This window comes from Nerophis lumbriciformis, linkage group LG08, assembly GCF_033978685.3.
Source record: "Nerophis lumbriciformis linkage group LG08, RoL_Nlum_v2.1, whole genome shotgun sequence".
Lineage (NCBI taxonomy): Eukaryota > Metazoa > Chordata > Actinopteri > Syngnathiformes > Syngnathidae > Nerophis > Nerophis lumbriciformis.
This window is the reverse complement of record NC_084555.2, coordinates 30,409,359-30,436,624: the sequence shown is the minus strand read 5'-3', so window position 1 is coordinate 30,436,624 and position 27,266 is coordinate 30,409,359. Positions and strand designations below refer to the sequence as shown.

The window sequence follows — 27,266 nt, the reverse complement described above, 5'->3', positions numbered from 1 at the left end:
AAATGCAGAGAATAAATTCGCCACACCTAGTGTATGTGACAATCATTGGTACTTTAACTTTAGAGAGATATTCATGTGAATGTGGAAAACATCAATTTGTGTACGAATTCATGTATCTTTGGTTTATGAGGGACTTAAAACTAACATATACCTCCCTGATTTAAAAAAAAAGGTCTGTAATTGTGTCAAATATTTCAAATTTCCTTTTCAAAAGATCACATTTCTCCCTACTGGTAGTGAAAATGTTCATGCATGCAAATGGTCCTGACGCAGGTCATCTACTGTCTTACTACCAGCTCAAAGGCAAACAAAACAACTCTAGTCTAAAACCTTTTGAGCAGGGGTGCCAAACTAATTTTAGCTCAGGAGCAACATGGAGGAAAATCTATTCCCAAGTGGGCCAGACTGGTAAAATCATGGCATGGTAACTTAAAAATAAAGACAAAGTGTTTTCTTTGTTTAACTTTGGCCAAAAATAGAACAAGCACTTTCTGAAACTGTACAAATCACAAATAGTCCTCTTGACAAAACATTTCGAGTTAGTTGAAAATTCTGAAAATTGCTGCAGTTTCAAACACTCAATGAAGAACACAATCAACTTAGACTTTGTCTCAGTGTGTCTATAAATCAATTAAACTTTGAGTCACAGCCTATCTAGGATTGAACAAAATACACAATAGATATAAATAATAACATTTATTCTAGGTATCAAATACATCGTGTCATTTTCTTGCTCATCTCGCGGGCCGGGTAAAGCCTGCTTGGCACCCCTACTTTAGAGTCACTAATATCCAAAAAGACAATTAAAAAAACATGAAAGCATGAGCTCTTTAATTAGAGTAAAATAGTTAAGTATTCAAACCATGGTCTGACATACAAACTCATCCATTGTCTGTCATCTCCTCCACTTCTTTAGTTTGTAATTCTAAGGAAATGTTCACAAAGTAAAGTTAAGTTAAAGTGCAAATGATTGTCACACACACTAGGTGTGGTGAAATTTGTCCTCTGCATTTGACCCATCCCCTTGATCACACCTGCCAGTTTGCGCTTACGGCTCCTCCGACCACCACCTATCATTCATCATTCATTCACCAGTGTGAGCGGCACTGGGGGCAAGGGTGAAGTGTCCTGCCCAAGAATACAACGTTAGCGATTTCAATGTCAAGAGGCGGGGAGCGAACCTGCAATCCTCAGGTTTCTCACACAGCCGCTCTACCCATACGCCCGCCGCTCCCTTCTAGCTGCGGGCATTAGACTGCAAGCGTTTATCACTCTTTCTTGTCTCTCCTTCTCACAGAGGGATAAAACAAACCCACCTTGTTACATACGTCACATACTGTCGCGCGTGCAACGTCATACGCCCTCGCTTAGCGGTGCGAGTGGTAATACGAGAGAGAAGGTGCCAATCCGGTAACAAATGAAGGAAGAATAATTAATTCCTAAGAAAAACAGCACGGGGTCCATCGTCTGGTGGTGGTTTGGCTTCAAGCGGGAAGATGTTGAACAGACAACCGTAATATGTCAAGTATGCGGCAAAAGCGTTGCTACAAAACGTAGCGGCACTACTAATTTGTAGCATTATTTGAAAAGTCACCCGCTAGAGAATGAAGGGTGCTTGAAACTCCGCATGTCAACATCTCAGGCCGGTGCCACACCAACAAAATGCACTGACCCAATTGAGCCTGGCGTCTTCCATTTCCACATCAACACCGTATGAAAAAATTAGTCAACAACAGAAGGAGATAACGTCCGCAGTAACCTACCACACAGCGAAGGACATACACTATTTGATTTCCTATTATGCAGCTAATTTTTTATTTGACAGTTATTGAAATATCTTGTGACATCATGCACAAAAGTGCACTTTATTTGTTTTAAAACATTGTAGTGGCGTTCTGTACAAAAAGTGCACTTTAATTTAGTGTTTATTTTAGTGTCATCTTAGTGACATGCACAAAAGTGCACTAATAGCTTGTTTTTAAATGTCTGACAATCTTACACCTTCTGTTTTGGAAATTACATGAATGTTTGTGCCACTGCTTAATAACTGTTTAATAAATACAGTTTTGGTAAATTTACTTACTTGTGAATTCCCTCTCTGCATGAAAGTTTAAAATTAGCATGTATTAATGCAGCATGAACAAGAATGTTTTAATGTAGACACAGAATCATCATACTGGTGTGATTTTATGCATCAAGTGTTAATTCAAGGCTAAGGCAAAATATCGAGATATATATCGTGTATCGTGACATGGCCTAAAAATTATCGAGATATTAATAAAAGGCCATATCGCCCAACCCTAGTTGCGAGCCAATAACAAATAAACAAGCCGGGGGCCACAAATGGCCCCCTGGCCGCACGTTGTACATCCCTGCTTTAAACTATCCTGATATTTGATTGTGCGTGTTGTTTGTTCAAAGGCTTACAAGTATAAACGCAGGAAAGCTTTCGCGTGGAGACCTGAGTGACTGCTTCATTCCCTGCACTCCAAATGGCTGCATGGAATTGATCAGACAGACTGGTAAACAGAGAAGCGTTAACAGAATACCGGCTCTTAACAAGAAACAAATAAAAAACCTTGTGTCTATGTTCTGCTTACTTGGAGGTGTCTCTGTGGTGGGGAAGCGGGCGGTCGTGATTGGTCGCAGCAAAATTGTGGGCGCTCCAATGCATGACCTACTGCTGTGGAACCATGCCACTGTCACCACTTGTCACTCCAAAACAATGGAACTGGCTGAGGAGGTAACAACTCTTATGTGTCGTCTCAAAAATTAAATAGATGCCTTTCTGACAATGTTAAGAGTGCAACATTTCTCTTTTTGGTTGTGTGTCTATGATACTGTTGTTTGTTTTTAATCTGTCTTGGCTGTGGCTAAAGTATGTAACAGTAACTACTTTCGGGGTTATGCATGCATCACTGTATATTATTATCAGTACTGAACATGAAGATATTTTTTTATGTTTCTATCCAGGTTGGCAAAGCAGATATCCTTGTTGTGGGCATCGGAAAAGCAGAGATGGTGAAAGGGGAATGGATCAAGAAAGGAGCAGTGGTCATAGACTGTGGCATTAACCTTATTTCAGGTTCCCTCCTTATATAAGACTCTTTGGTTAAGTTATATTTTTTTTTACTGGGAATAAACATGTTGTATTCATGTTAACGTTTCTATTTATGTGTGGCAGATGAGACCAAACCCAGCGGCAAGCGAGTTGTGGGAGACGTTCATTACAACTCGGCTAAGGAGCATGCAAGCTTCATCACACCGGTGCCTGGCGGGGTGGGGCCCATGACAGTTGCCATGCTGATGGGGGTAAGGTTGCTTCTTAAAGGACCCACAGCGTCCAGATGACCAACATTTGACTAAATACTTCTCTTAATGTATTTTTTGCTCCTGAAAATAAATCTGGCAGTCATTTCCCATAATATCTTTTAGTTTCTGAGTAATTGGTAGATAACTAACTGTACTTGGAATGTCTCCTTTTCCATCACCAGATTCAATATGCCGTCCCTTCTTGGTGTGACGTCTTCTACAGGACTTAAGTCCATTTCTCCGCATAGACAGTGTGGATAAAGGCATACAAAACTATTATGTTGATCACTTAATTGCATGTTTTTGTCGCCGTGGTCCATGATTACTTTTTAAACTGATATGGTTAACATAAGCAAAAAAGAACTACAGTGGCACCTCGATTTACAAACTTAATTTGTTCTTGAATGGAGTTTGTAAACCGATAAGTTTGTATAGTGAAGCAGAATTCCCCATAAGAATCAATGTAAACATGAATAATTGGTTTCAGGCACAACAAAACATCCTATTTCAGTAAAAAACTGCACTTTGAAGACACTATATTAACATAATGTATTGAGTGTCCAATAAGTAATATAGTAATAAGTAATTTCTACAACTCTTATTTTTTTTGTGATAGAGTGATTGGAGCACATACTTGTTTGTCACAAAAAACATTCATGAAGTTTGGTTCTTTTATGAATTTATTATGGGTCAACTGAAAATGTGACCAAATCTGCTGTGTTAAAAGTATACATACAGCAACATACATGATCAATTTTGGGGATGTAGAAAAGTTACAATCAAATCAAATTAACTTCATGGCATGGCCTCTTAACTTCATGGGAGTGATTATGATTGACGACACCTGTTGACTTCTTTGAGCCCATTTAAATAGGGCTCATGTGATGCAGTCATTAGACTCGGTTACAAACGCGACAATGGGAAAGTCAAAGGAACTCAGCACAGATCTGAAAAAAACAAATCATTGACTTGAACAAGTCAGGAAAGTCATTTGGAGCCATTTCAAAGCAGCTTAAGGTCCCAAGAGCAACTGTGCAGACAATTGTTCGTAAGTATAAAGTGCATGGCCCAGTTTTGTCACTGCCACGATCAGGAAGAAAACGCAAGCTATCACCTGCTGATGAGAGAAAATTGGTCAGGATGATCAAGAGTCAACCGAGAACCACCAAAAAGCTGCTGGAACACAGGTGTCAGTGTCCACAGTCAAGCGTGTTTTGCATCGCCATGGACTGAGAGGCTACCATGCCAGAAGCGACACCTCAAGGCTCGTCTAAAGTTTGCTGCTGATCACAAGGAAAAAGATAAGACCTTGTGGAGGAAAGTTATGTGGTCAGATGAAACAAAAATTTAGTTGTTTGACCACAATACCCAGCAATACGTTTGGAGGAGAAAAGGTGAGACCTTCAATCCCAGGAACACCAAACCTACCGTCAAGCATGGTGTTGGTAGTATCATGCTCTGGGCCTGTTTTACTGCTAATGGAACTGGTGCTTTACACAGAGTAAATGGGACAATGGAAAAAGGATAATTACCTACAATTTTTTCAGGACAACCTAAAATCATCAGCCCGGAGGTTGGGTCTTGGGCGCAGTTAGGTGTTCCAACAGGACAATGACCCCAAGCACATGTCAAAAGTGGTAAAGGAATGGCTAAATCAAGCTAGAACTAAGGCTTTAGAATGGCTTTCCCAAAGTCCTGACTTAAACCCCATTGAGAACATGTGGACAATGCTGAAGAATCACGTCCATGTCAGAAAACCAACAAATTGAGCTGAACTGCACCAATTTTGTCAAGAGGAGTGGTCAAAAATTCAACCAGAAGCTTGTGGATGGCTACCAAAAACGCCTTATTGCAGTGAAACTTGCCAAGGGACATGTAACCAAATATTAACATTGCTGTATGTATACTTTTGACCCAGCAGGTTTGGTCACATTTTCAGTAGTCCTATAATAAATTCATAAAAGAACCAAACTTCATGAATGTTTTTTGTGACCAACACGTATGTGCTCCAATCACTCTATCACAAAAAAAATAAGAGTTGTAGAAATTATTGGAAACTCAAGACAGCCATGACATTATGTTCTTTACAAGTGTATGTAAACTTTTGATCGCGACTGTATGTATATCTTAAACCAACATAACAAAGGGGTAATGGCTTAACAGTCTCTTTTGTTATCCAAACAACACAACATGATACAGTGAGCTAAATGTCAACATGCGCACACACACACTAAAGTCTTGTTGGTGCGCCCCAAAATGTTAACAACCATGCTACTACAATAAAAAAACATAAAAAGGAAAATAATTTTATCTTGTGTTTGCGAATGTTTGTGGCATTGTTGAACACTCTGGGACTTTTGTAGCGGTGGCTTTACCTTACAGTCACTGCTAGCATTGGCACAAACTTGCAGTGTGAGGCTATCCTTCATCGGCTTGTGTCCCGGTAGTGGCTTATCCTTCGCTGTTATAAAAGTCTGCATCTTTTTCAGTCTCTACAACTAAAGACTTGGTGCGGAACGAAGACCCCTTTGCCGATAAAATCAATGAAGTCAGTGCTTGATAACGTGCTCCGTGGTAGCTTTGTTGGAGCGAGCAGCTTTGCACGTGCACTTTCTATCCGTCCATGCGAAGATATTTAACCCCTTTGGTAGAGTCGGCAACAAAATAAACTTTCTTTTTTATGGCTGTTGCAAATGTGGACTTGCTTCTTGAAGTGAAGTGAACGGGATGGGATCCAAAGCTTACTGGCCAAGACGCTAAGTCAAAGCAGTTGCCTAGCAACCCGAAGCTATATTGTCAGACCGTTATAGTTTGGACACAATTAAAGCGTTTTTGATCACTAAGACAGGCTGACACAGCTCTGACCAGCACAAGGTACGACAATTGTGGAAATAAACACGTCAGAAGTGCCGCTTGCCATTGAAGCTCTTCGAAATTACTGCGCCTGTGTGTACAGAATGCAAAGAGGATGTGAGGAAGGGGGCCCTGCCTCTTTAAAATGGCTGTACAGGAAGTGTTGTCATCAAAATGGCTGCTTCCGATGGCTTTAAGTGGCATGCAAAATGAATGAATAAATGAAGGGTTTGTATGCAGAGACATGGGTCGCACACGGAGACATATTTAGTGCGATGTAAAGGTTCGTAAACTAAAAAGGTCGCACGTTGACTTAAATTGAGATTAGACTGTAAAAAACATTACCCATTTCTGGACTTCCCTGCTTATCCATCTTTTTTTCCGGTGGTTCTGATTCAGTTTTTCGCCCCTCGATGATGTTCCTGATTTTCGAAATGGCATTTGACAAGTATCTTTAATTAAATTAATTAATTTTGATCCAAACCCTTTTTCTTTAAAGTCAGAATAAATAAAATGTTTGCTGCAAATTACAATCCCCTCGCTTGATCCGTTCCATTTTGCGTGAGTTAATTTGAGTGAATAGGTCCATACTTTCCTCACGTTCCCATTACTTAGAAATGTATGCTGGCTGACCCCTTCTTTACTTGTAGTGCTACAACTTCCAAACATGCATCTGACAGGCAGATTTCCTTCATATTCTGCATTAAAATATCATGTTTTGGGATGAAGATGATACCAAAACACAAACTTTGCAATATGAAATTGTCTCCAATCTTCTGTAGGATATGTTAGCAGGCTAAAAGTGGGCCTTCCAAAGTGTTCTTAAAACTTGTTAGGAAACAAGCCTAATATCATTACAAGTGTCTATTTTGGGGGGAATTTTACCTCCAGACAACATTTTTAAGTCCTGAACTATGACATGTCAGCATTAGAGGGGCTTTTTAATGTGATTTTGGTAAATGTATTCAGTCTGAAATGGAAGAAATAAACTTTTTGCATAAAGTACAAGAAACAAAATATCTTAAGTTTCAATCCCTCAGCCAAAGACACTAGACCAGGGGTCACCAACGCGGTAGCCCGTAAGGACCAGATGAGTAGCCCGCTGGCCTGTTCTAAAAATAGCTCAAATAGCAGCACTTACCAGTGAGTTGCCTCTATTTTTTAAATTTTATTTATTTACTAGCAAGCTGGTCTCGCTTTGCTCGACATTTTTAATTCTAAGAGAGACAAAACTCAAATAGAATGTGAAAATCCAAGAAAATATTTTAAAGAGTTGTTTTTCACTAACTGACAAAGAAACAGATAACGGATTTGGTGTCCAGTTCAAAGTGTGACATGATTTATTTAAAAATTTGAGAGTTGACTTTTGTATTTTACATGAGTTATTATTTGTACAAACATGGTGCAAAGTAATTCATGATTTGTTAAAAAATGTTAGTGGCGAGCTAGTTAATATTTCACAAGACTGTCTTAAAAGTGATCATTTGAAAATGTTCAATTTGAAAAATGTGCACTTAGAGAAAATATAAAAATAAAGTGTTGCATATTGATATTTATCTGTTTCTATATATATTTATTATGAGAAATCATTAAGATGATCAGTGTTTCCACAAAGATAAATATCATTAATTATTAATAATAACATAGAGTTAAAGGTAAATTGAGCAAATTGGCTATTTCTGGCAATTTATTTAAGTGTGTATCAAACTGGTAGCACTTCGCATTAATCAGTACCCAAGAAGTAGCTCTTGGTTTCAAAAAGGTTGGTGACCCCTGCACTAGACTGACTCCTGTTTTTTTTTTTTGTGTTTGTGTGTGTGTGTGTGTAGAATACAGTACTGAGTGCAAAGCGTTTCTTGGAGAGCCATCAACCTGGTCAATGGAGTATTTCCTACACCAAACTCAACCTCCAAAAGCCTGTGCCAAGGTATTTCACCACATCTACTGTTCAATTGTTCACAAGCAGGATGATGGACTAATTGTGTTTTTGTGTCATCTTTGGAACAGCGACATTTTGATTTCTCGCTCCTGTGTACCTAAGCCCATTGACCGCCTGGCAAAGGAAGTAGGCCTGCTTTCAGATGAGCTGGAGCTTTATGGCAAAACCAAGGCCAAAGTTCAACTGAGTATAATCAAGCGGCTGCAGGCACAGCCAGACGGCAAATATGTCGTGGTCACTGGGTATGCATCACTTTTACATCCCCTACGGTGCTCTTTGACTTTACATATTTACCTTTAAAGCCTGTTGGCAAATACTTCCTTGTGGTCTAGATCAGTGGTTCTTAACCTTGTTGGAGGTACGAACCCCACCAGTTTCATATGCGCATTCACCGAACCCTTCTTTTGTGAAAAACAAAATGTTTTTTTTTCAAATTCAAGACAAAGTCATGTTTTTGGTAACACTTTAGTATGGGGAACATATTCTAAGTAACAAAGACTTACCGTAATATAGAGTTATTTGGACACTAGGGGAACATATTCTAAGTAATAAAGACTTAATTTAGTTATTTGGTTAGGGTCAGGGTTAGAGGGTTAGGGTTATAATAAGGCCATGCCAAATAAGGCATTAATAAGTAGTTAATAATGACTAGTTAAGAGCCAATATGTTACTAATTTGCATGTTAATAAGCAACTAATTAATGGTGAATATGTTCCCCATACTAAAGTGTTACCATGTTTTTTTTACTGGTGCATAAAATGAACCGTGCATGAACATCATCTTGTTCAAAGAACAAAACCAACACAGTGCATGAACTCACAACAAATTACACACTTGCAAATCAGTGTGACTTCTGCTGTTGCCGTATCCGTAATACACCGATAAGGAGAAGTTTTTATTTACACGATGAGTCAGGTGTGTTTTGACCTGCGCCGAACCCCTGAGGCCGACTCACCGAACCCCTAGGCTTCGATCGAACCCAGGTTAAGAACCACTGGTCTAGATAATACGTATTGGATATGCTTTGGTATACATTTTTCACTTTTATAACCTGCTTTTTAAGTCTATCTACATCTTCTTAAATTCTATATATATATGTGTGTGTATATATTATAGATGTCCGATAATATCGGTAAATGCTTTAAAATGTAATATCGGAAATTATCGGTATCGTTTTTTTTTGTTTTTTTTTAATTAAATCAACATAAAAAACACAAGATACACTTACAATTAGTGCACCAACCCAAAAAACCTCCCTCCCCCATTTTCACTCATTCACACAAAAGGGTTGTTTCTTTCTGTTATTAATATTCTGGTTCCTACATTATATATCAATATATATCAATACAGTCTGCAAGGGATACAGTCCGTAAGCACACATGGTTGTGCGTGCTGCTGGTCCACTAATAGTACTAACCTTTAACTGTTAATTTTACTCATTTTCATTAATTACTAGTTTCTATGTAACTGTTTTTATATTGTTTTACTTTCTTTTTTATTCAAGAAAATGTTTTTAATTTATTTATCTTATTTTATTTTATTAATATTTAAAAAAATGACCTTATCTTCACCATACCTGGTTGTCCAAATTAGGCATAATAATGTGTTAATTCCACGACTGTATATATCAGTATCGGTTGATATCGGTATCGCTTGATATCGGTATTGGTAATTAAAGAGTTGGACAATATCGGGATATCGGCAAAAAGCCATTATCGGACATCCCTAGTATATATATATATATATATATGTGTATGTATATATGTATATGTATATATATGTGTGTATTAGGGCTGCAACTAACAATTAGTTTGATAATCGATTAATCTGTCGATTATTACTCCGATTAATAATCGGATAAAAGAGACAAACTACATTTCTATCATTTCCAGTATTTTATTGAAAAAAAATAGCATACTGGCGCCATGTTCTTTCAACTTGCCAAATAAAAGAAGGAAAATGTTACAAAAATGCACACTTTTGACACCACTGCTATAGATAATAAAAAATTAAATCTGATAAATCTATCGATAAAAAGCAGAGCCTGACGACGCATGCGCGTTTATCACAACTCTCTCGCTCTCTCTGTCTCTCCCCGTCCCTTACGAATGCTGCTGCTCACACCTCACAATTTGTTTTGTTTGTAACCTTGTTAACCCTGAACGTACATTGAAAATACACGCAACCCTAACTCAAAATGCCGGACATTTGAGGCGTTTGGGGGGCACCGCGCGGGCGGCCCCGCGGGGGAGGACGTATCCGGTGAAAAGAGTACGTATGGTCAGGACCTAGTTTCACCGGACATGTCCTCTTTTGCTAGCATGCTAGCAGCTAACGGGCTAGGATAGACTGACCATACGTCCTCTTTTCGCCGGACGTGTCCTCTTTTGCGGAGCTGTCAGGGCGGAGTTTCTTGGGTGCCTCAAATGTCCGGCATTTTGAGTATTGTTTACACAACGTGCAGTACGCTACTTAATATGTCCGTGTGGAAACTCGTTCGGTACACATCCGCACCGAACCAAAACGGTTCGATACAAATACACGTACCGCTACACCCCTATTATTTTGATTATTGTTTCTAAGCTGTTTGTAAATGTTGCAGTTTATAAATAAAGGTAAACAAACAAAAAACAAAAACGTAGCCTCAGCGCATGCGCATAGCAAAGATCCAACGAATCGATGACTAAATTAATCGCCAACTATTTTTATAATCGATTTAATTGATTAGTTGTTGCAGCCCTAGTGTGTATGTGTATATATATATATATATATATATATATATATATATATATATATATATGTATGTGTATGTGTATATATATATATATATATATATATATATATATACATACATATATAGTCACAAAATTAGGTACACCTGTACACGCCGATTTTGATTAACCAGAATTCTGCTTTACCAGAATTGATGTCACTGCATGTCAGTGTTATTATGCACATGCCAACATAAGATGAAAGTAAGACTTTATCCTACCTTTTTTGTAATAATAATAATAATGGATTAGATTTATATAGCGCTTTTCTAGACACTCAAAGTGCTTCACAGAGAAGTGAGAACCCATCATTCATCCACACCTGGTGGTGGTAAGCTACTTTCATAGCCACAGCTGCCCTGGGGTAGACTGACGGAAGCGCTTACGGCCCCTCCGACCACCACCTATCATTCGTTCACCAGTGTGAGCGGCACTGGGGGCAAGGGTGAAGTGTCCTGCCCAAGAACACAACGGCAGCGATTAGGATGTCAAGAGGCGGGGAGCGAACCTACAACCCTCAGGTTTCTCGCACGGCCGCTCTACCCACTACGCCATGTGTTTCCTCAAAGCCTGAAGCCGAAGGGGTGGAGCTCCTTACTCTCTGAGAGCTACTGGAAACTTCATGTCTAATTTAGTGCTTCCAACTTGCATTGACGTCATGATGTACAGTAGATGCAGAGGCACCCCAAACTGTGCAAGCTCACGTTAAAATGCATTAACCTTTTGTATGATTGGCATTGTTTAAACGAGTATCCAACATTTTAAGAGCAAAGACAAAATTCATCATAGGTCCTCTTTAAGATTTTAATATTTTATTTTGATGCCCAGTCATAACACACTGGTTAAACTGAGCAATTAAATTCTTACTTTTCTTGTTTCTTTGACACAGACTAACTTAGAATGGTTGAAAAATACACGTACAAAAAGAAGAAAAGCGACAATTGTATATGGTTTAAGACACCACCAGGTGTACCACCAATCACAACCACAGTAATAAACGTATTGGTTGATGTCAATATCAATTACTTTGTGACCGACAATCATTACTGACCACAGGCAATCAATTCCGATCATGTATGGGTTTGCAATCGATGACGCCGGTAAACATTTGCACTGTAAATTATTTAAACCCATTTTAATTTAGAATGACAAAGCATTCAATATATGGCAATCATTTATAACATTATGGTTGCTGCACTATTAAAATACAAGTTTATATAAACTTTGGAGAAAAATATAATTTACAATGGTGGTTGAATCGTTTTAAGTGAAACTGCACCTTATGTTGTAGCTGATATAATATTCTGTGAGCAGTATTACACCAACTCCACTGGGGGAGGGAAAGAGCACCACAACCATCGGCCTGGTCCAAGCAATGGGGGCCCACATGAAGCTCAATGTTTTCGCTAACGTCCGCCAGCCTTCACAGGGACCCACGTTTGGCATTAAAGGTGATCTTTTAGCAATAATTTGAAGCTACTGAAATGTGAACCTTAAGTGCTACAAGTACCAAAAGGTTTGCTTTACGTTCACAGGTGGTGCTGCAGGAGGTGGATATTCTCAAGTCATACCGATGGAAGAGGTACCTACTGGCTTCTTCAAGATAGAAGCTTGCTGCTAGTCCAAACATAAACTGTATTAATATATATATACTGTAGATCAGAGGTGTGGACTCGAGTCACATGACTTGGACTCGAGTCAGACTCGAGTCATGAATTTGATGACTTTAGACTCGACTTGACAAAATGTAAAAAGACTTGCAACTCGACTTAGACTTTAACATCAATGACTTGTGACTTCACTTGGACTTGAGCCTTTTGAATTGACATGACTTGACATGACTTGCTACTTTCCCCAAAACCCAAAGATGAAAAAGTTATTCGGGAGCGCTCCGTATTTTTCATTGTGTACCGGTACTTGTCTATCAGCGTTGCGTGTGTCAGCTGGTGTGGTCTCAGTACAACAGCCAATCAAATTAGATCTACTTTGTTTTCATCACACAGCATTCATCCAATCAAATTGCAGGACAACCAACGAAGAAGACATGTCCAAACCACACGCCAGTGAACAAAAAATGATACCTAAAATAATTTTGTTTGGGTATAAAAATTACAAGGTGGTCAACACAAAACGGTTTGCAGTATGCAACACATGCGGTTCGAAAATTACTAATGGAGAGGCAACAACTTCCAACTTCGTCCGACATTTGAAGTTGCACAAAGAACGGTAAGTTTTGAATGTAAGATAACGTTTATTGGCTAAGTAACGTGACTTTTATTTGCTGTGTAGTTAAATCAGTGAGGCTGTAAACTCACTGCTAACGTTATAACGTTATTGCAAACACGGGAATCTGTTGCAGTTCACTACCTTATTCGTACTTTTTGTTCAGTGATTTTTTTTAAGCAGGGTTACGTTAGTCAATATATCACACGAAACGTTAGACGGCGGTCAGCAGCACCGCGTATTTTAGCCACCTAAAAAAAGACAAAAATAGTAAAATAAAGGTCAGTTAAAATGTATACTATATTAGCTAGCTTTCTGACATACTGTTGGTTGTTTACCTCAGTGGTCCCCAACCACCGGGCCGCGGCCCGGTACTGGTCCGTGGATCGATTGGTATCGGGCCGCACAAGAATTTGTTTTTATTTTTTTAATTTTTTTTATTAAATCAACATAAAAAACACAAGATACACTTACAAGTAGTGCACCAACCCAAAACAACTCTCTCCCCCCTTTTGTTCTGGGCATTGAACATGAAGACTCTTCCTTCACTGTTCCGAGTGGCCATGAGAGTCTTGGCAGTGCCTGCCTCCAGTGGAGCGAGTTTTCAGCCATGGTGGCATCATACTATGCCCCCATCGTGCACAAATGACTGACAGACCCTTGGCTAATTTGGTCTTTTGCAAATGCAATGCAGCATAGGGCCCTGACATATAAAAAGTACAACTTTTTTGTTATGTTCACGTATATGTCATGTTTTTTCAATGTTAACACTATTGTACAAATAAGTACATTTGCACTTTATTTTTCAATGTGTTTGTTCTGTAAAGGAATGAGTTAATGTTTAAAATGACTGGTTAATAGTGCTATTATAAAGTGCAATGTCAGCACAATTTTCTTTCCTGCAATTTAAAATGCACTTGTTTTAATAAATAAATACAGCGTTTGAAAAGCATACACAATCTGTGTTAATATATTAGTCTGTGGTTAAAAGGACTTGAAAGGACTCGAAACTCAAAATGCAGGACTTAGGACTTGACTTGAGACTTTCCAGTCTTGACTTTGGACTTGACTCGGGGCTTGCCTGTCTTGACTCGGGACTTGACTCGGACTTGAGGGCAAAGACTTGAGACTTACTTGTGACTTGCAAAACAATGACTTGGTCCCACCTCTGCTGTAGATATATTTATCTTATATATTTTCGTTTAAGTTCAACCTCCATCTCACGGGAGACATCCACGCCATCACAGCGGCCAACAACTTGGTGGCTGCTGCTATCGATGCCCGCATGTTCCATGAGTCAACACAAACTGACAAGGTGATTTTTTTTTTGCCTGAGATTGACAAAACATAATCAGCACATAATTGTTTACATATTATCTAACACTGGTGTTACATGAGTACTTTTGAAACAGTGCCGGTGCCTAAAGGGGTCATATTATGATTTTTCTTTTACATTTACAGTACTTCCTTGTGGTCTACATATCATGTAATGGTGGTTCTTTGATCCAAATTTAGAATAGATTTTGTTTTGCAGAACATCTTTAAGCACTTTCTGACTGTCTCTTCAAAATGCACCGTTTTGTGAGCAGTCTTATTCACGTGGCAAAGTCCTCCTCCAGGGCAATGCCCCTTTGACTGCTTCTCCAGCCAGTCAGCCATGTTGTAGTTTTTAGCGTTTCCATATTGAGTCACAGATATAAGTTCTAACTATACGCACATGGACTTTTGTGCTCGTCACAGATTGTCCATAACAAACACCATGTTCAAACATAAGGGTGTCCATATGTGCACTTGGCACCAGGACACCCTAGGCCGCAGTTCCATGATCGACTTTATAGTTGTGTCATCGGATTTGCGGTCTCATGTTTTGGACACTCGGGTGAAGAGAGGGGCGGAGCTTTCTACCGATCACCACCTGGTGGTGAGTTGACTGCGATGGTGGGGGAGGATGCCGGACAGACCTGGCAGGCCCAAACGCATTGTGAGGGTCTGCTGGGAACGTCTGGCACAGTCTCCTGTCAGAGAGAGTTTCAATTCCCACCTCCGGAAGAACTTTGAACATGTCACGAGGGAGGTGCTGGACATTGAGTCCGAGTGGACCATGTTCCGCGCCTCTATTGTCGAGGCGGCTGATTGGAGCTGTGGCCGCAAGGTAGTTGGTGCCTGTCGTGGCGGTAATCCTAGAACCCGTTGGTGGACACCGGCGGTGAGGGATGCCGTCAAGCTGAAGAAGGATTCCTATCGGGTTCTTTTGGCTCATAGGACTCCGGAGGCAGCGGACAGGTACCGACAGGCCAAACGGTGTGCGGCTTCAGCGGTCGCAAAGGCAAAAACTCGGACATGGGAGTAGTTCAGGGAAGCCATGGAAAACGACTTCCGGACGGCTTCGAAGCGATTCTGGACCACCATCCGCCGCCTCAGGAAGGGAAAGCAGTGCACTGTCAACACCGTGTATGGTGCGGATGGTGTTCTGCTGACCTCGACTGCGGATGTTGTGGATCGGTGGAGGGAATACTTCGAAGACCTCCTCAATCCCACCAACACGTCTTCCTATGTGGAAGCAGTGCCTGGGGAATCTGTGGTGGGCTCTCCTATTTCTAGGACTGAGGTTGTTGAGGTAGTTAAAAAGCTCCTCGGTGGCAAGGCCCCGGGGGTGGATGAGATCCGCCCGGAGTTCCTTAAGGCTCTGAATGCTGTGGGGCTGTCTTGGTTGACAAGACTCTGCAGTATCGCGTGGACATCGGGGGCGGTACCTCTGGATTGGCAGACCGGGGTGGTGGTTCCTCTCTTTAAGAAGGGGAACCAGAGGGTGTGTTCCAACTATCGTGGGATCACACTCCTCAGCCTTCCCGGTAAGGTTTATTCAGGTGTACTGGAGAGGAGGCTACGCCGGATAGTCGAACCTCGGATTCAAGAGGAACAGTGTGGTTTTCGTCCTGGTCGTGGAACTGTGGACCAGCTCTATACTCTCGGCAGGGTCCTTGAGGGTGCATGGGAGTTTGCCCAACCAGTCTACATGTGCTTTGTGGACTTGGAGAAGGCATTCGACCGTGTCCCTCGTGAGGTCCTGTGGAGAGTGCTCAGAGAGTATGGGGTATCGGACTGTCTGATTGTGGCTGTCCGCTCCCTGTACGATCAGTGTCAGAGCTTGGTCCGCATTGCCGGCAGTAGGTCGGACACGTTTCCAGTGAGGGTTGGACTCCGCCAAGGCTGCCCTTTGTCACCGATTCTGTTCATAACTTTTATGGGCAGAATTTCTAGGCGCAGTCAAGGTGTTGAGGGGATCCGGTTTGGTGGCTGCAGGATTAGGTCTCTGCTTTTTGCGGATGATGTGGTCCTGATGGCTTCATCTGGCCAGGATCTTCAGCTCTCGCTGGATCGGTTCGCAGCCAAGTGTGAAGCGACTGGGATGATAATCAGCACCTCCAAGTCCGAGTCCATGGTTCTCGCCCGGAAAAGGGTGGAGTGCCATCTCCGGGTTGGGGAGGAGACCCTGCCCCAAGTGGAGGAGTTCAAGTACCTAGGAGTCTTGTTCACGAGTGGGGGAAGAGTGGATCGTGAAATCGACAGGCGGATCGGTGCGGCGTCTTCAGTAATGCGGACGCTGTATCGATCCGTTGTGGTGAAGAAGGAGCTGAGCCGGAAGGCAAAGCTCTCAATTTACCGGTCGATCTACGTTCCCATCCTCACCTATGGTCATGAGCTTTTGGTTATGACCGAAAGGACAAGATCACGGGTACAAGCGGCCGAAATGAGTTTCCTCCGCCGGGTGGCGGGGCTCTCCCTTAGAGATAGGGTGAGAAGCTCTGCCATCCGGGGGGAGCTCAAAGTAAAGCCGCTGCTCCTCCACATCGAGAGGAGCCAGATGAGGTGGTTCGGGCATCTGGTCAGGATGCCACCCGAACGCCTCCCTAGGGAGGTGTTTAGGGCACGTCCAATCGGTAGGAGGCCACAGGGAAGACCCAGGACACGTTGGGAAGACTATGTCTCCCGGCTGGCCTGGGAACGCCTCGGGATCCCCCGGGAGGAGCTGGACAAAGTGGCTGGGGAGAGGAAAGTCTGGGCTTCCCTGCTTAGGCTGCTGCCCCCGCGACCCGACCTCGGATAAGCGGAAGAAGATGGATGGATGGATATACGCACATTTTTATTAGAAATAGCAACAGCAGAAGATTTTTACGTGCATGTTTGAGCCACCCGGCCTACAACAAGAGGATAGAGAAAAATAAGGAACTTATTGACTACAACTTTGGACGACAACTTGATGAAAATGGTGGACTCGCACAAAGCTCTTCGGCGAAACCTCTACCATAATTCTACATGCAAAAGTCGTGTATTGGATGAGCAAAATTAAGTTAGTCTAACGGGGTGGTTGTGTTTTAATGTTGACATCCAGAGTTCCAGTGTTCATAAATGCTTATAATTTCTGTAGTTGGTGGATAATGAGGAAGTGTTGTTGTTTCCCTTTTTGATCGCTGGTGGGATAGGAATGGGTCTTTGTCCTGAATAACGCGCTTCACATAAATTCATTTTAAGCGTATTTAATGTGTACAAAATAAGATGGCAAGAATCTAATGAGAAATGTTACAAACAAGATAAATGTAGCAGCAAAAGAAAGCAGTAAACAAAGAGTATGGCACCCAAAACCTCTTTCCTCCTCTACCCTCACTCACACACCGTGTGCACACAGCCACCTACAGTATACCCGTGTGACCTACACCGCCTCAACCCAACAACACACCCACACACACTGCTCCTCAAACCCCTCAAAGTCTGTCTCCCACAGACTTTGGTGTGTTGCAATCGGCAATAAAGTTAAAAAATAATGTCATTCTCTGTGTGACTGTCCGGATGCTACATTACTTACCTAATTTTTGCCTCATTTCAGTGTGCTAAGCAACAAATTGAAGCACCGATACCTACCTCCTTTTTCAGGCTGCTTACTACCCTTTACATTGGCACCAATGGTGCCCAGTTACTGTACATGCACTTACACGAGTAATCACTGTTGTCTTTGTTCCTATGTATGTTTAAGGCTCTATACAATCGCTTGGTCCCACTTAGTGGAGGACAGAGGAAGTTCTCCCCTGTTCAGATCAACAGACTAAAAGTAAGTGATCTTTTCACTTCTGTGTCTTGTCAGCACAATGCTGTCACACTCACTTTTTGTGCTTTTATTCAGAAACTGGGAATTGACAAAACCGATCCCACCACCCTGACCGAGGAGGAGATCACCCGCTTTGCCCGTTTAGATATTGAGCCGAGCTCAGTGACGTGGCAGAGAGGTGAGAACTTACATTTTAAATACAGTGTATTTTGTCTTTTATTGAAATATCATGTGGTTTTTGTGTACATTTAGTTCTGGATACTAACGATCGATTCCTCCGGAAGATCACAATTGGACAGTCGCCTACTGAAAAGGGCTACACAAGAGAGGTAAAAATAAAATAATCCTCTTATTCAGCATTTTTGTGCACCAAGTGGTAAAAACTGGGTACTTTACACTATTACAATACATTTGTGTTGTTAGCTTCTGCTATGGTATACTATTAATAATATATTATTCTTATATTTGTAATGCTTGAGGGTGAGAGGTATGGTTTTAAACATTTTGATTCAACCAAAAGTCCTGTTGTCTTACATGTATCTATCATGCATTCTTTGCTTGAATAGTACACACAGTTGTAGCAATACATTGGGTGAACATTTGTTCAATTTGGCTAAGACTAAGCATCAAATGTCCTTCAAATTATAAGGCATAGTCTTAACTTTTTGTAATGAAAAAAAGCTTTTTCAAATTAACCATTATGGAGGTCTGCTACAAATGCTTCAAATAATTAAATGTTGGTGCAAATCTGGTTAAAATGTAGCAAGACATACAGTATGTACTGTACTTTTTTGTTGCCGCAATAGAATGGTGTGCAATAGATAAGACACAAAAGAGCCTTTGCTCCCACAATGCGAATCATGGAGTCATGTCTGTATAATTTTAACAAGATCAATCAAAGTACTCCGTTAACTTACAGAAAAAACAAACACACTGTACTGTATTTATTTTTAATCCCCTGGCTGGAACATGGCTAGCAGCTAATTACGTGTTTCCAAAGGGACGTTTTTTAGTATCTTTAGTATCATTATCAAGTAACATTATCACTGGAGGACAAGGCTAAACGTGTTACACACCGAGAGCAAGCCAGGAGCAGGCATGCTAATAGCTAAGTTAACTGCTAAAGTAGCTTCAAACAACTTATTACATTTTTAAAAGTCTAGAATGGAATAACGTTGCAGCAGAAAGTAGGCAGCTATTAACTGAAAATAAACACATACATTAATAAGAGTCTAGAGCAGTGGTTCTTAATCTGTGTTCAATCGAACCCTAGGGGTTCGGTGAGTCGGCTTCAGGGGTTCGGCGGAGCCTCCGCCGCGGAGGTCAAGACACACCCGACTCATTGTGTAAATAAAAACTTCTCCCTATCGGTGTATTATGGATACCCTCAAACAATGTTCCCTCTAAATTTCCATATGCGTGAGCAAACGCAAAAACTCCTTGAGCATTAAGTGGAGCACATGTGAGCACATCTGTCCCAAACCTGACTAAATAACAAATTAAATGTTTTATTGTTATAATCAAATGACAGCTGTCATTTCCATGAGATTATTTTCTAATATAAGTGTTTTGGCCCAATTACAATGACAACAAAAAATATTGTTTTTCATGAGCTGTGTACTAGTATTGTATGTCTGGGTGGAAAATGAAGAAAAGGAACAGACTTTGCTGTGAAAATAAACAAATAATTTTATTTTATCATTTATCATTTAAAATGACATGAGAGTGGCACTTGCCAAGGTGAAGCCACGCATATCTGAACTGGTCTCTCAAAGGCAACAGCAGAAGTCACACTGATTTGTAGGTGTGTAATTTGTTGTGAGTTCATGCACTGTGTTGGTTTTGTTCTTTGAACAAGGTGATGTTCATGCACGGTTCATTTTGTGCACCAGTAAAAAAACATATAACTTTGCCTTGAATTTGAAAAAAAAAACATTTTATTTTTCTCTAAAGAAGGGTTCGTTGAATGCACATATGAAACTGGTGGGGTTCGGTATCTCCAACAAGGTTAAGAACCACTGGTCTAGAGAGAGGATAATATAACTGTTGGTGTGTCAGTATTTTCACAGTCAGTACATGACACGTAAGAGGAGGGCGGATCGATCCATAAACTAGTGGTGTCGATACCCAGGGTAATATTAGTATATGATCAATACTAGAATACTAGAGTGACACTTTTATTTTCTCAAAAAAAAAAAACAAAAAAAAAAATTATATATATATATATATTTTTTTTAAAATGTTTACAAACTTGTGAAGTATTTGGACACAGGATGACTTTTAAGGCAAAAACCAAAATATTTAAATCAGAATCAGCTTCATTGGCCAAGTATGTTAAACACACAAGACATGATGAGTAGTCAGTAGTAGATATTGTTTTTGTTTAGTTAATATGTACTATTGACTTTGTTTTGATCAAACATTTGTATGTAATACAAAGAGAATAAGGAACTAGTTTAAATAATGTGCTCAAAAATGTACTTATACTGAAATCTTCTAACCAAGTTTTATGTAAAAAATAACACAACACATTCAAAATAATTTCCTTTATAGAAGAAAACATTGTAGAAGAAAACTTTGTAAATGAGAACATTGTGTTTCAGGTACCTCAAGTAGAAATTGAATGTGCATATGAAAGCAACACTAGCATTATAAACAAAGTAATATGGCAGAAACAAAATAAAAACATGAATAATAAAAAATGTGAAAATTGTGCAAGTTAGCACCTTACTGACATAAGAGATCCACAAATAAAAACAAATATAAGAATTTTGCAAGATGGCACCTGATGGCCATAAGACGTAACTGCACTTTTTGTCCATACAGATAAAAATAGTGTTCAAATATGAGATATATCTAGTCTTACACGTAGGGCTGCTTGATTATGGCTAAGATAATAATCAAGATTATTTTGATAAATATTGAAATCATGATTGTGAATCAGGATTATTGATTGTTAGGTAAAACATTGTTGGGGTGGGGTGTGAATGTAATTTGTAATGTCTAATAAAAAAGCAATAGATACATCTTATCCATATATTTAAAGACAAGTATTTGTGTTTTTGTTCATTGACAGTATCAACGTGTCGGCTTGTGCCTTTATATGTATTTTGAACTTCTGATAGAAGTATTTTTTTTTTTTAAAGTTATGTACATTTTGTGTCCATTTACATGTAATAATGTGTGTACATGTACATGCTGTATCGGGACAGATCCATTAAGAATTTAAGCAGACATATGTTGTATAGGAATTAACTATACACTATAAAACAAACTGCTGCATGGTAACTTTCAGTCACAGCAGCTGAGTGAAGGACTCTGTGTTGCACCTTTTAAAATGAAACCGCAAAATATTTATACTGCTGTATACTTTTTGTGTGGGACAAATGCATCTGTCTCCGATATTGTCCACACATTTCGCCATCTAATAAAAGCAGTGCGCTCTTAAACGCACGCCGACACGCTACGGAAGTGGAAGCGAGTAAAATGAAATTAATTGAAGCGATCGGCTCCATTTACTCGGAGGGAAAATCTCCGGAGCTCTTTTGTGTAATTGCGGCTGGAGACTGCGACTCCGTTTCCAGGAAGTGAGCGGTGTTGCCTAAAATGCATTAATAAATGTTTTCGGTAATTACAAATTTAAACGGTATTACTAAGTGTCTGGAAATTAACTGCGGTTCATCATTATACCGTTTACAGTTACATTTCTAATGTGTACATACATATACAGTACACATAATATATTAATATACTATTATATACATATATATATATATATATATATATATATATATATATATATATATATATATATATATATATATATATATATTTTTTTTTTTTTAAATAAAAATATACACTCTATATAATTATATATGGTGTAGTGATCCAGATGTTACATATATACGTAATGTAAAGTAAATAAAGCATCTTAATGAATTTGATATCGAAGTCACTACACTAATTTCATTTTTTTTTAAATTATTATTTATTCCAACACTGTGCTCTCATTCAGAGTGCCAGTGTGATCATGTTTACGCAGCTGTTTTTACATGTCAATCAATCAAAGTTTATTTATATAGCCCTTAAACACAAGTGTCTCAAAGGACTGCACAAGCCACAACGACATCCTACATCAGGGCAAGAATAAACTCAACCCATTGGGTGAGAAACCTAAAAGGGGACCGCAGATGTGGGGACACAGGACATTTTTCATTTTCATTTTTTTATTTATCTCCTTTATTGATGTGCATTTTTGATCAATAGACAATTAACTTTAGCAACTAAACACATATTTACACACCTATGCTTGAGAAGGAACAGGATGAAGAGAATCTTATATTTCCTGCCCCCTTCAACATAATAAGTAGTCTTACTTAATGGATAGCCCAGATTCACAAGCATACAAACCAAAGAAATACATCCAAATATAATGAAAACCAACAAAAAAAAACCAACAATGCAAAACTTCATGAAGTACAAACCGAACAAAAAAAGTAATATCCACCTCACGGGATGATACAAAACCAGACAAAAAATAAGTGAAATAATAAATATCAAGCAAAATGTAGACACTTACGGCTGTCCGTATGTTCTTATTGTTCTGTCTTTATATATTTTTTTCAATTGGAATATATTTCTACAAATTTTTATCTCGTCGTAAAGAGAATTCCATAGTTTAACCCCTACAACTGATATACACGTTGGTTTTAAAGTTGACTTTTAATACTGATGTTTGAAACGAGACGTGATGCTAAAAAAATTGTCCATGACATAGAAAGAGTAAGAATAGAACACAAAACAGACCTGGAAAGAGTAAGATTAGAACACAAAGAAGACCTGGAAAGAGCAATAAAAGATCCTAAAGTAGATCAGAGAAAAGCAACAACAGAATACAAAAAAGATCTGAGAAGTCTGCAGGAAAATATAGAAAGTCTGCAAAGTCAGAATAATAAGAAAGGACTTTCATTAAATGGGTCAAGAAATGAGGATTCTTCAAGGAATTTCATAGATTAATGGATCAGGATAAACGAATGAATGATATCATCGAGACAGGGCACCGAATTAAACCAAGATCCTACGCGAAAGCTGTGAAAAATAGGAGAAAGAGATGACATTGGTATTGTCTCAGCAGAACAGCAAGTGGTCAACTTTCTGCAATCAAAATAAATTGAAATAGACATTAATACCATCGAAACTTGCATCCCACTGAATGGAAGAAAAAGCACCACCACTCCAGTCATCCTCATGAAACTCTAACAGAAAATCTAAAATGGCACTGCTGAAACAGGCAAACAAGCTGAAGGGAACAAATGTGTACATGAATGAGCATCTCACAAAACATAATACTGAAATTGCCAAGAAAGCACGCGACTTGAGAAAGCAGGGAACATTTCAGGGAACTTGGAGTGCCAACTGTAAAATCTACATCAAGGTGAATGGAGGTCCAGAAGAAAGAGTACTTGTTGTCCATGACATCAAGGACCTGGACAAATATTAAAGTTGACACTGGTTCCACAACAACGATGATAATGGAGTCTGACAGAAAACAAACACCTAAATTCAACACCAACACTACTATGCTCCAAGGGACCACTAAACAAGAAGACCTAGATTTATGAGTGCATCCACCTACAATTATAGAGATTATTGAAACAACATCAAAGAACAAGAAAATATGGAATTGAAAAACTTGTGCAACAAAAACCAGGATTTGGAAAATTATATAGATCCAGATACAATAGTTTTTCTCCCACATCAGTAATAATTGTTTTTATTATACAGATGAACACTATAACAGCAATGTTAAATGTGATAACACATTTAAGCAAACAATTATTAATTTTAATAGCAGAAGCTTTCACGCAAATTACAACAACATGAAGTATCTTTTTAGAACAATTCAACAAACCCCTCAAAGTTTTTGCTGTCACAGAAACATGGATTGATGACAAAAAATTAATATATTTTTATCTGGAAACATATGAACTAAATCACATCAGAACAGAACCAACAAAAATGGAGGGGGAGTAGCTGTGTACGTGATGAAAAACCTGAACTACAAAGTGTTAAAAAACATGTAATTTTTTATAGATAATATATTAAAATGTATAACCATTGTCAGGAAAAAACCAAAAACATATTCAGCAGTTGTGTGTATATATAGATCACCTAAGTCAAGTGTTGAAGCATTTGAAGATTAGATCAAGGCAAATTATATGGACACTAGTCAGAAAATAATTTTCTTATGTGGTGACTTTAATATTGATTTATTAAACCCTAGCAAGCAAAAGTCCATTGATGACTTCATTGATACAATGTACAGCATCGGTTTATATCCTAAAATCCCAAAGCCAAGCAGAATTACAGGACACTGTGCCACGCTTATTGATAATATTTTTACCAATGATTTTGATAATAACATTACAAGTGATCTACTTATAACCGAGGTTAGTGATCGGCTACCAATTTTCGCAAAATATGATGGAACTACAAGAAGAAGAACATGGAAGACAAAAATACATTTCGAAGACTATGCACAGAGAACAGTATGAATGCTTTCAAAAATGAGCTAGAAAAGCAAAATTGGGACAATGTGCAATGAAAATGATGTTGATGAAGCATATGAAAATGTTTTGAACAGGTTCATAATACTTTTTAACAAACATTGTTAATGGAAACAACTCAGTAGAAAGCAGAGAAAGAACAATCAACCATGGATGACAAAATGATTAAAAAAATGCTTGTAATAAGAACAATACATTAAATAGAAAATGTATAACACAAAGAACAACAGACGCAGAAAATATGTATAAAAAGTATAAAAACAAGCTAACTAACATATTATGACCATGTAGAAAAGATTATTACAGTCAATTATTAGACAGGAACAAAAACAATATGAGAGCAACATGGGGCATTCTTAATAGCATTATTAAAAAATGGCGCTAAGAGGGATTATCCCTTATAATGACAACATGAAGGAAGTAATTGAAAGCTTTAATAATTACTTTGTAAATATTGGACCAAAATTGAAGGAAAAGATTCCAGACCCAGTTTCAACTGAGGACTATGACACCATAGGTAGAAATCCCAACTCAATGTTTCTCACAAAATTGACACAGGAGGAAAATAATTAAAATCGTGAAAAAATGCAAATCTAAGTCTTCAAACAATTGTAATTTAATTGATATGGAAACAATAAAATAGGTTATTAAAGAGATCTCAGGACCATTAATGTATATCAGTAACCTATCATTTCAAACATGCAAATTCCCAAACAAAATTAAAATAGCTAAAGTTGCGGCAATTTTGCAAACACCAATTTGCAAATTATTGACCTGTTTCTTTACTTTCACAATTTTCTAAAATCATTGAAAAACAGTTCAATAACAGATTAGAGAGTTTCATAAACAAAAACAGAATACTCGCTGAGAATCAATATGGATACAGAGCTAATATTTCAACTTCCATGGCTTTAATCGAAATTACAGAGGAAATTACCAATGCAATAGATAGTAAAAAAAAAATGCAATAGATAGTAAAAAAATGTGCAGCAGTGTTTCTGTATCTAACTAAAGCATTTGACACAATTAATCACAATGTTTTAATCAAAAAATTAGAACAGTATGGCATTACAGGGTTGGTTTTAAACTGGATTAGAAGTTACTTAACCAACAGGAAACAATACTTGAAGTTAGGCGAACACACATCTACAATACAAAATATATCCTGTCCCCAAGGATCAGTACTAGGACCAAAATTGTTCAATCTTTATATAAATGACATTTGTAAAGTTACAAAAGATTCAAAGTTACCGGTAGTATTATTCGCGGACGATACAACAGCGTTTTGTTCAGGAGAGAACACACAGAAATAAGCTAATACAAATAATAACAGAAGAAATGAACAAATTAAAAAGATCGTTTGACACTATCCTTAAACCTCAGTAAAACTAAAATAATGGTATTCAGTAACAGTAGAAGAGAAAGTCAAACACAAATACAAATAGACGGAATAGAAATTGAAAAAGTAAATTAAACCAAATTTCTGGGTATAATGATTGACGATAAAATTAACTGAAAATCTCATATAAAAAATATACAACATAAGGTAGCAAGAAACACGTCAATAATGAATAAAGCAAAAATATGTACTGGACAAAAAATGACTTCATATTCTCTACTGCTCGCTCGTGTTACCATATCTGAGTTATTGTGCAGAAATGTGGGGAAACAACTACTAAAGTACACTGCATTCATTAACCGTGTTACAAAAAAATCAGTTAGAATAATACATAATGTTGGACATAGAGAACATTCAAACCCTTTATTCATTGAATCGAAAATATTAAAATTCCACGACATAGTACATTTTCAAACAGCTAAAATGATGCACATAGCAAACTATAACCTGCTACCCAAGAATGTACAACAATTCTTCTCAACAAAAGAGGAGAAATATAATCTTAGAGAAAAATGTAACTTAAAACATTTGTATGCACGTAGAACACTTAAGGCCTTTAGTATGTGGAATTAAATTATGGAATGGATTAAGCAAAGAAATCAAACAATGTACTAATATGATCCAATTCAAGAAACTCTTCAAACCTAAAGTGTTTACAAAGTATAAAGAAGCAGAACCATGATAAACATTCTCAATGTATTCCATCAATCCATTCATTTTCTAGATAATCTTATTTATCTCACCATATGAAATATAATTTACTTCACTAATTATTATTTATTTATTTTTAAGGTTTTCACTTATGGAGTGTATTGTGAATACATTGAGAACAGGAAGTGAACAGAAGCGTTAGCAACTGCTATATAAAGGAAAAGGGGTAGAATTAAATAAGCTCTGCTTCTTCCTTCTCGTTTTAGAACATGTTGAAAAGACAAACTTTAAATTGTGATGTATCATGTTGTATGCATGCATGTTCGAAATAAACTCAATCTCAAACTTTAGTTTGCATTGATTGAAGCAAGGTTTAGCTAAAAGACTGAACAATAACACACACACACACACACACACACACACACACACACACACACACACACACACA

At 38.4% G+C, this 27,266-nt stretch overlaps 1 protein-coding gene across 2 annotated transcripts in view; it reads left to right on the top strand.

Annotated features, from left to right (window-relative positions):
- mthfd1b (methylenetetrahydrofolate dehydrogenase (NADP+ dependent) 1b) overlaps positions 1-27,266 on the top strand; it is a 51,313-nt gene that overhangs the window by 10,621 nt on the left and 13,426 nt on the right. For both annotated transcript variants that reach the window (XM_061968625.2, XM_061968626.2), the window contains exons 6-17: positions 2,422-2,522; positions 2,607-2,743; positions 2,974-3,085; positions 3,185-3,312; positions 7,995-8,092; positions 8,173-8,346; positions 12,190-12,326; positions 12,411-12,457; positions 14,306-14,413; positions 18,131-18,205; positions 18,278-18,380; positions 18,455-18,531. In XM_061968625.2, coding sequence (XP_061824609.2) covers positions 2,422-2,522; positions 2,607-2,743; positions 2,974-3,085; positions 3,185-3,312; positions 7,995-8,092; positions 8,173-8,346; positions 12,190-12,326; positions 12,411-12,457; positions 14,306-14,413; positions 18,131-18,205; positions 18,278-18,380; positions 18,455-18,531 — 1,297 coding nt within the window. The remainder of the gene's footprint in view (positions 1-2,421; positions 2,523-2,606; positions 2,744-2,973; positions 3,086-3,184; positions 3,313-7,994; positions 8,093-8,172; positions 8,347-12,189; positions 12,327-12,410; positions 12,458-14,305; positions 14,414-18,130; positions 18,206-18,277; positions 18,381-18,454; positions 18,532-27,266) is intronic.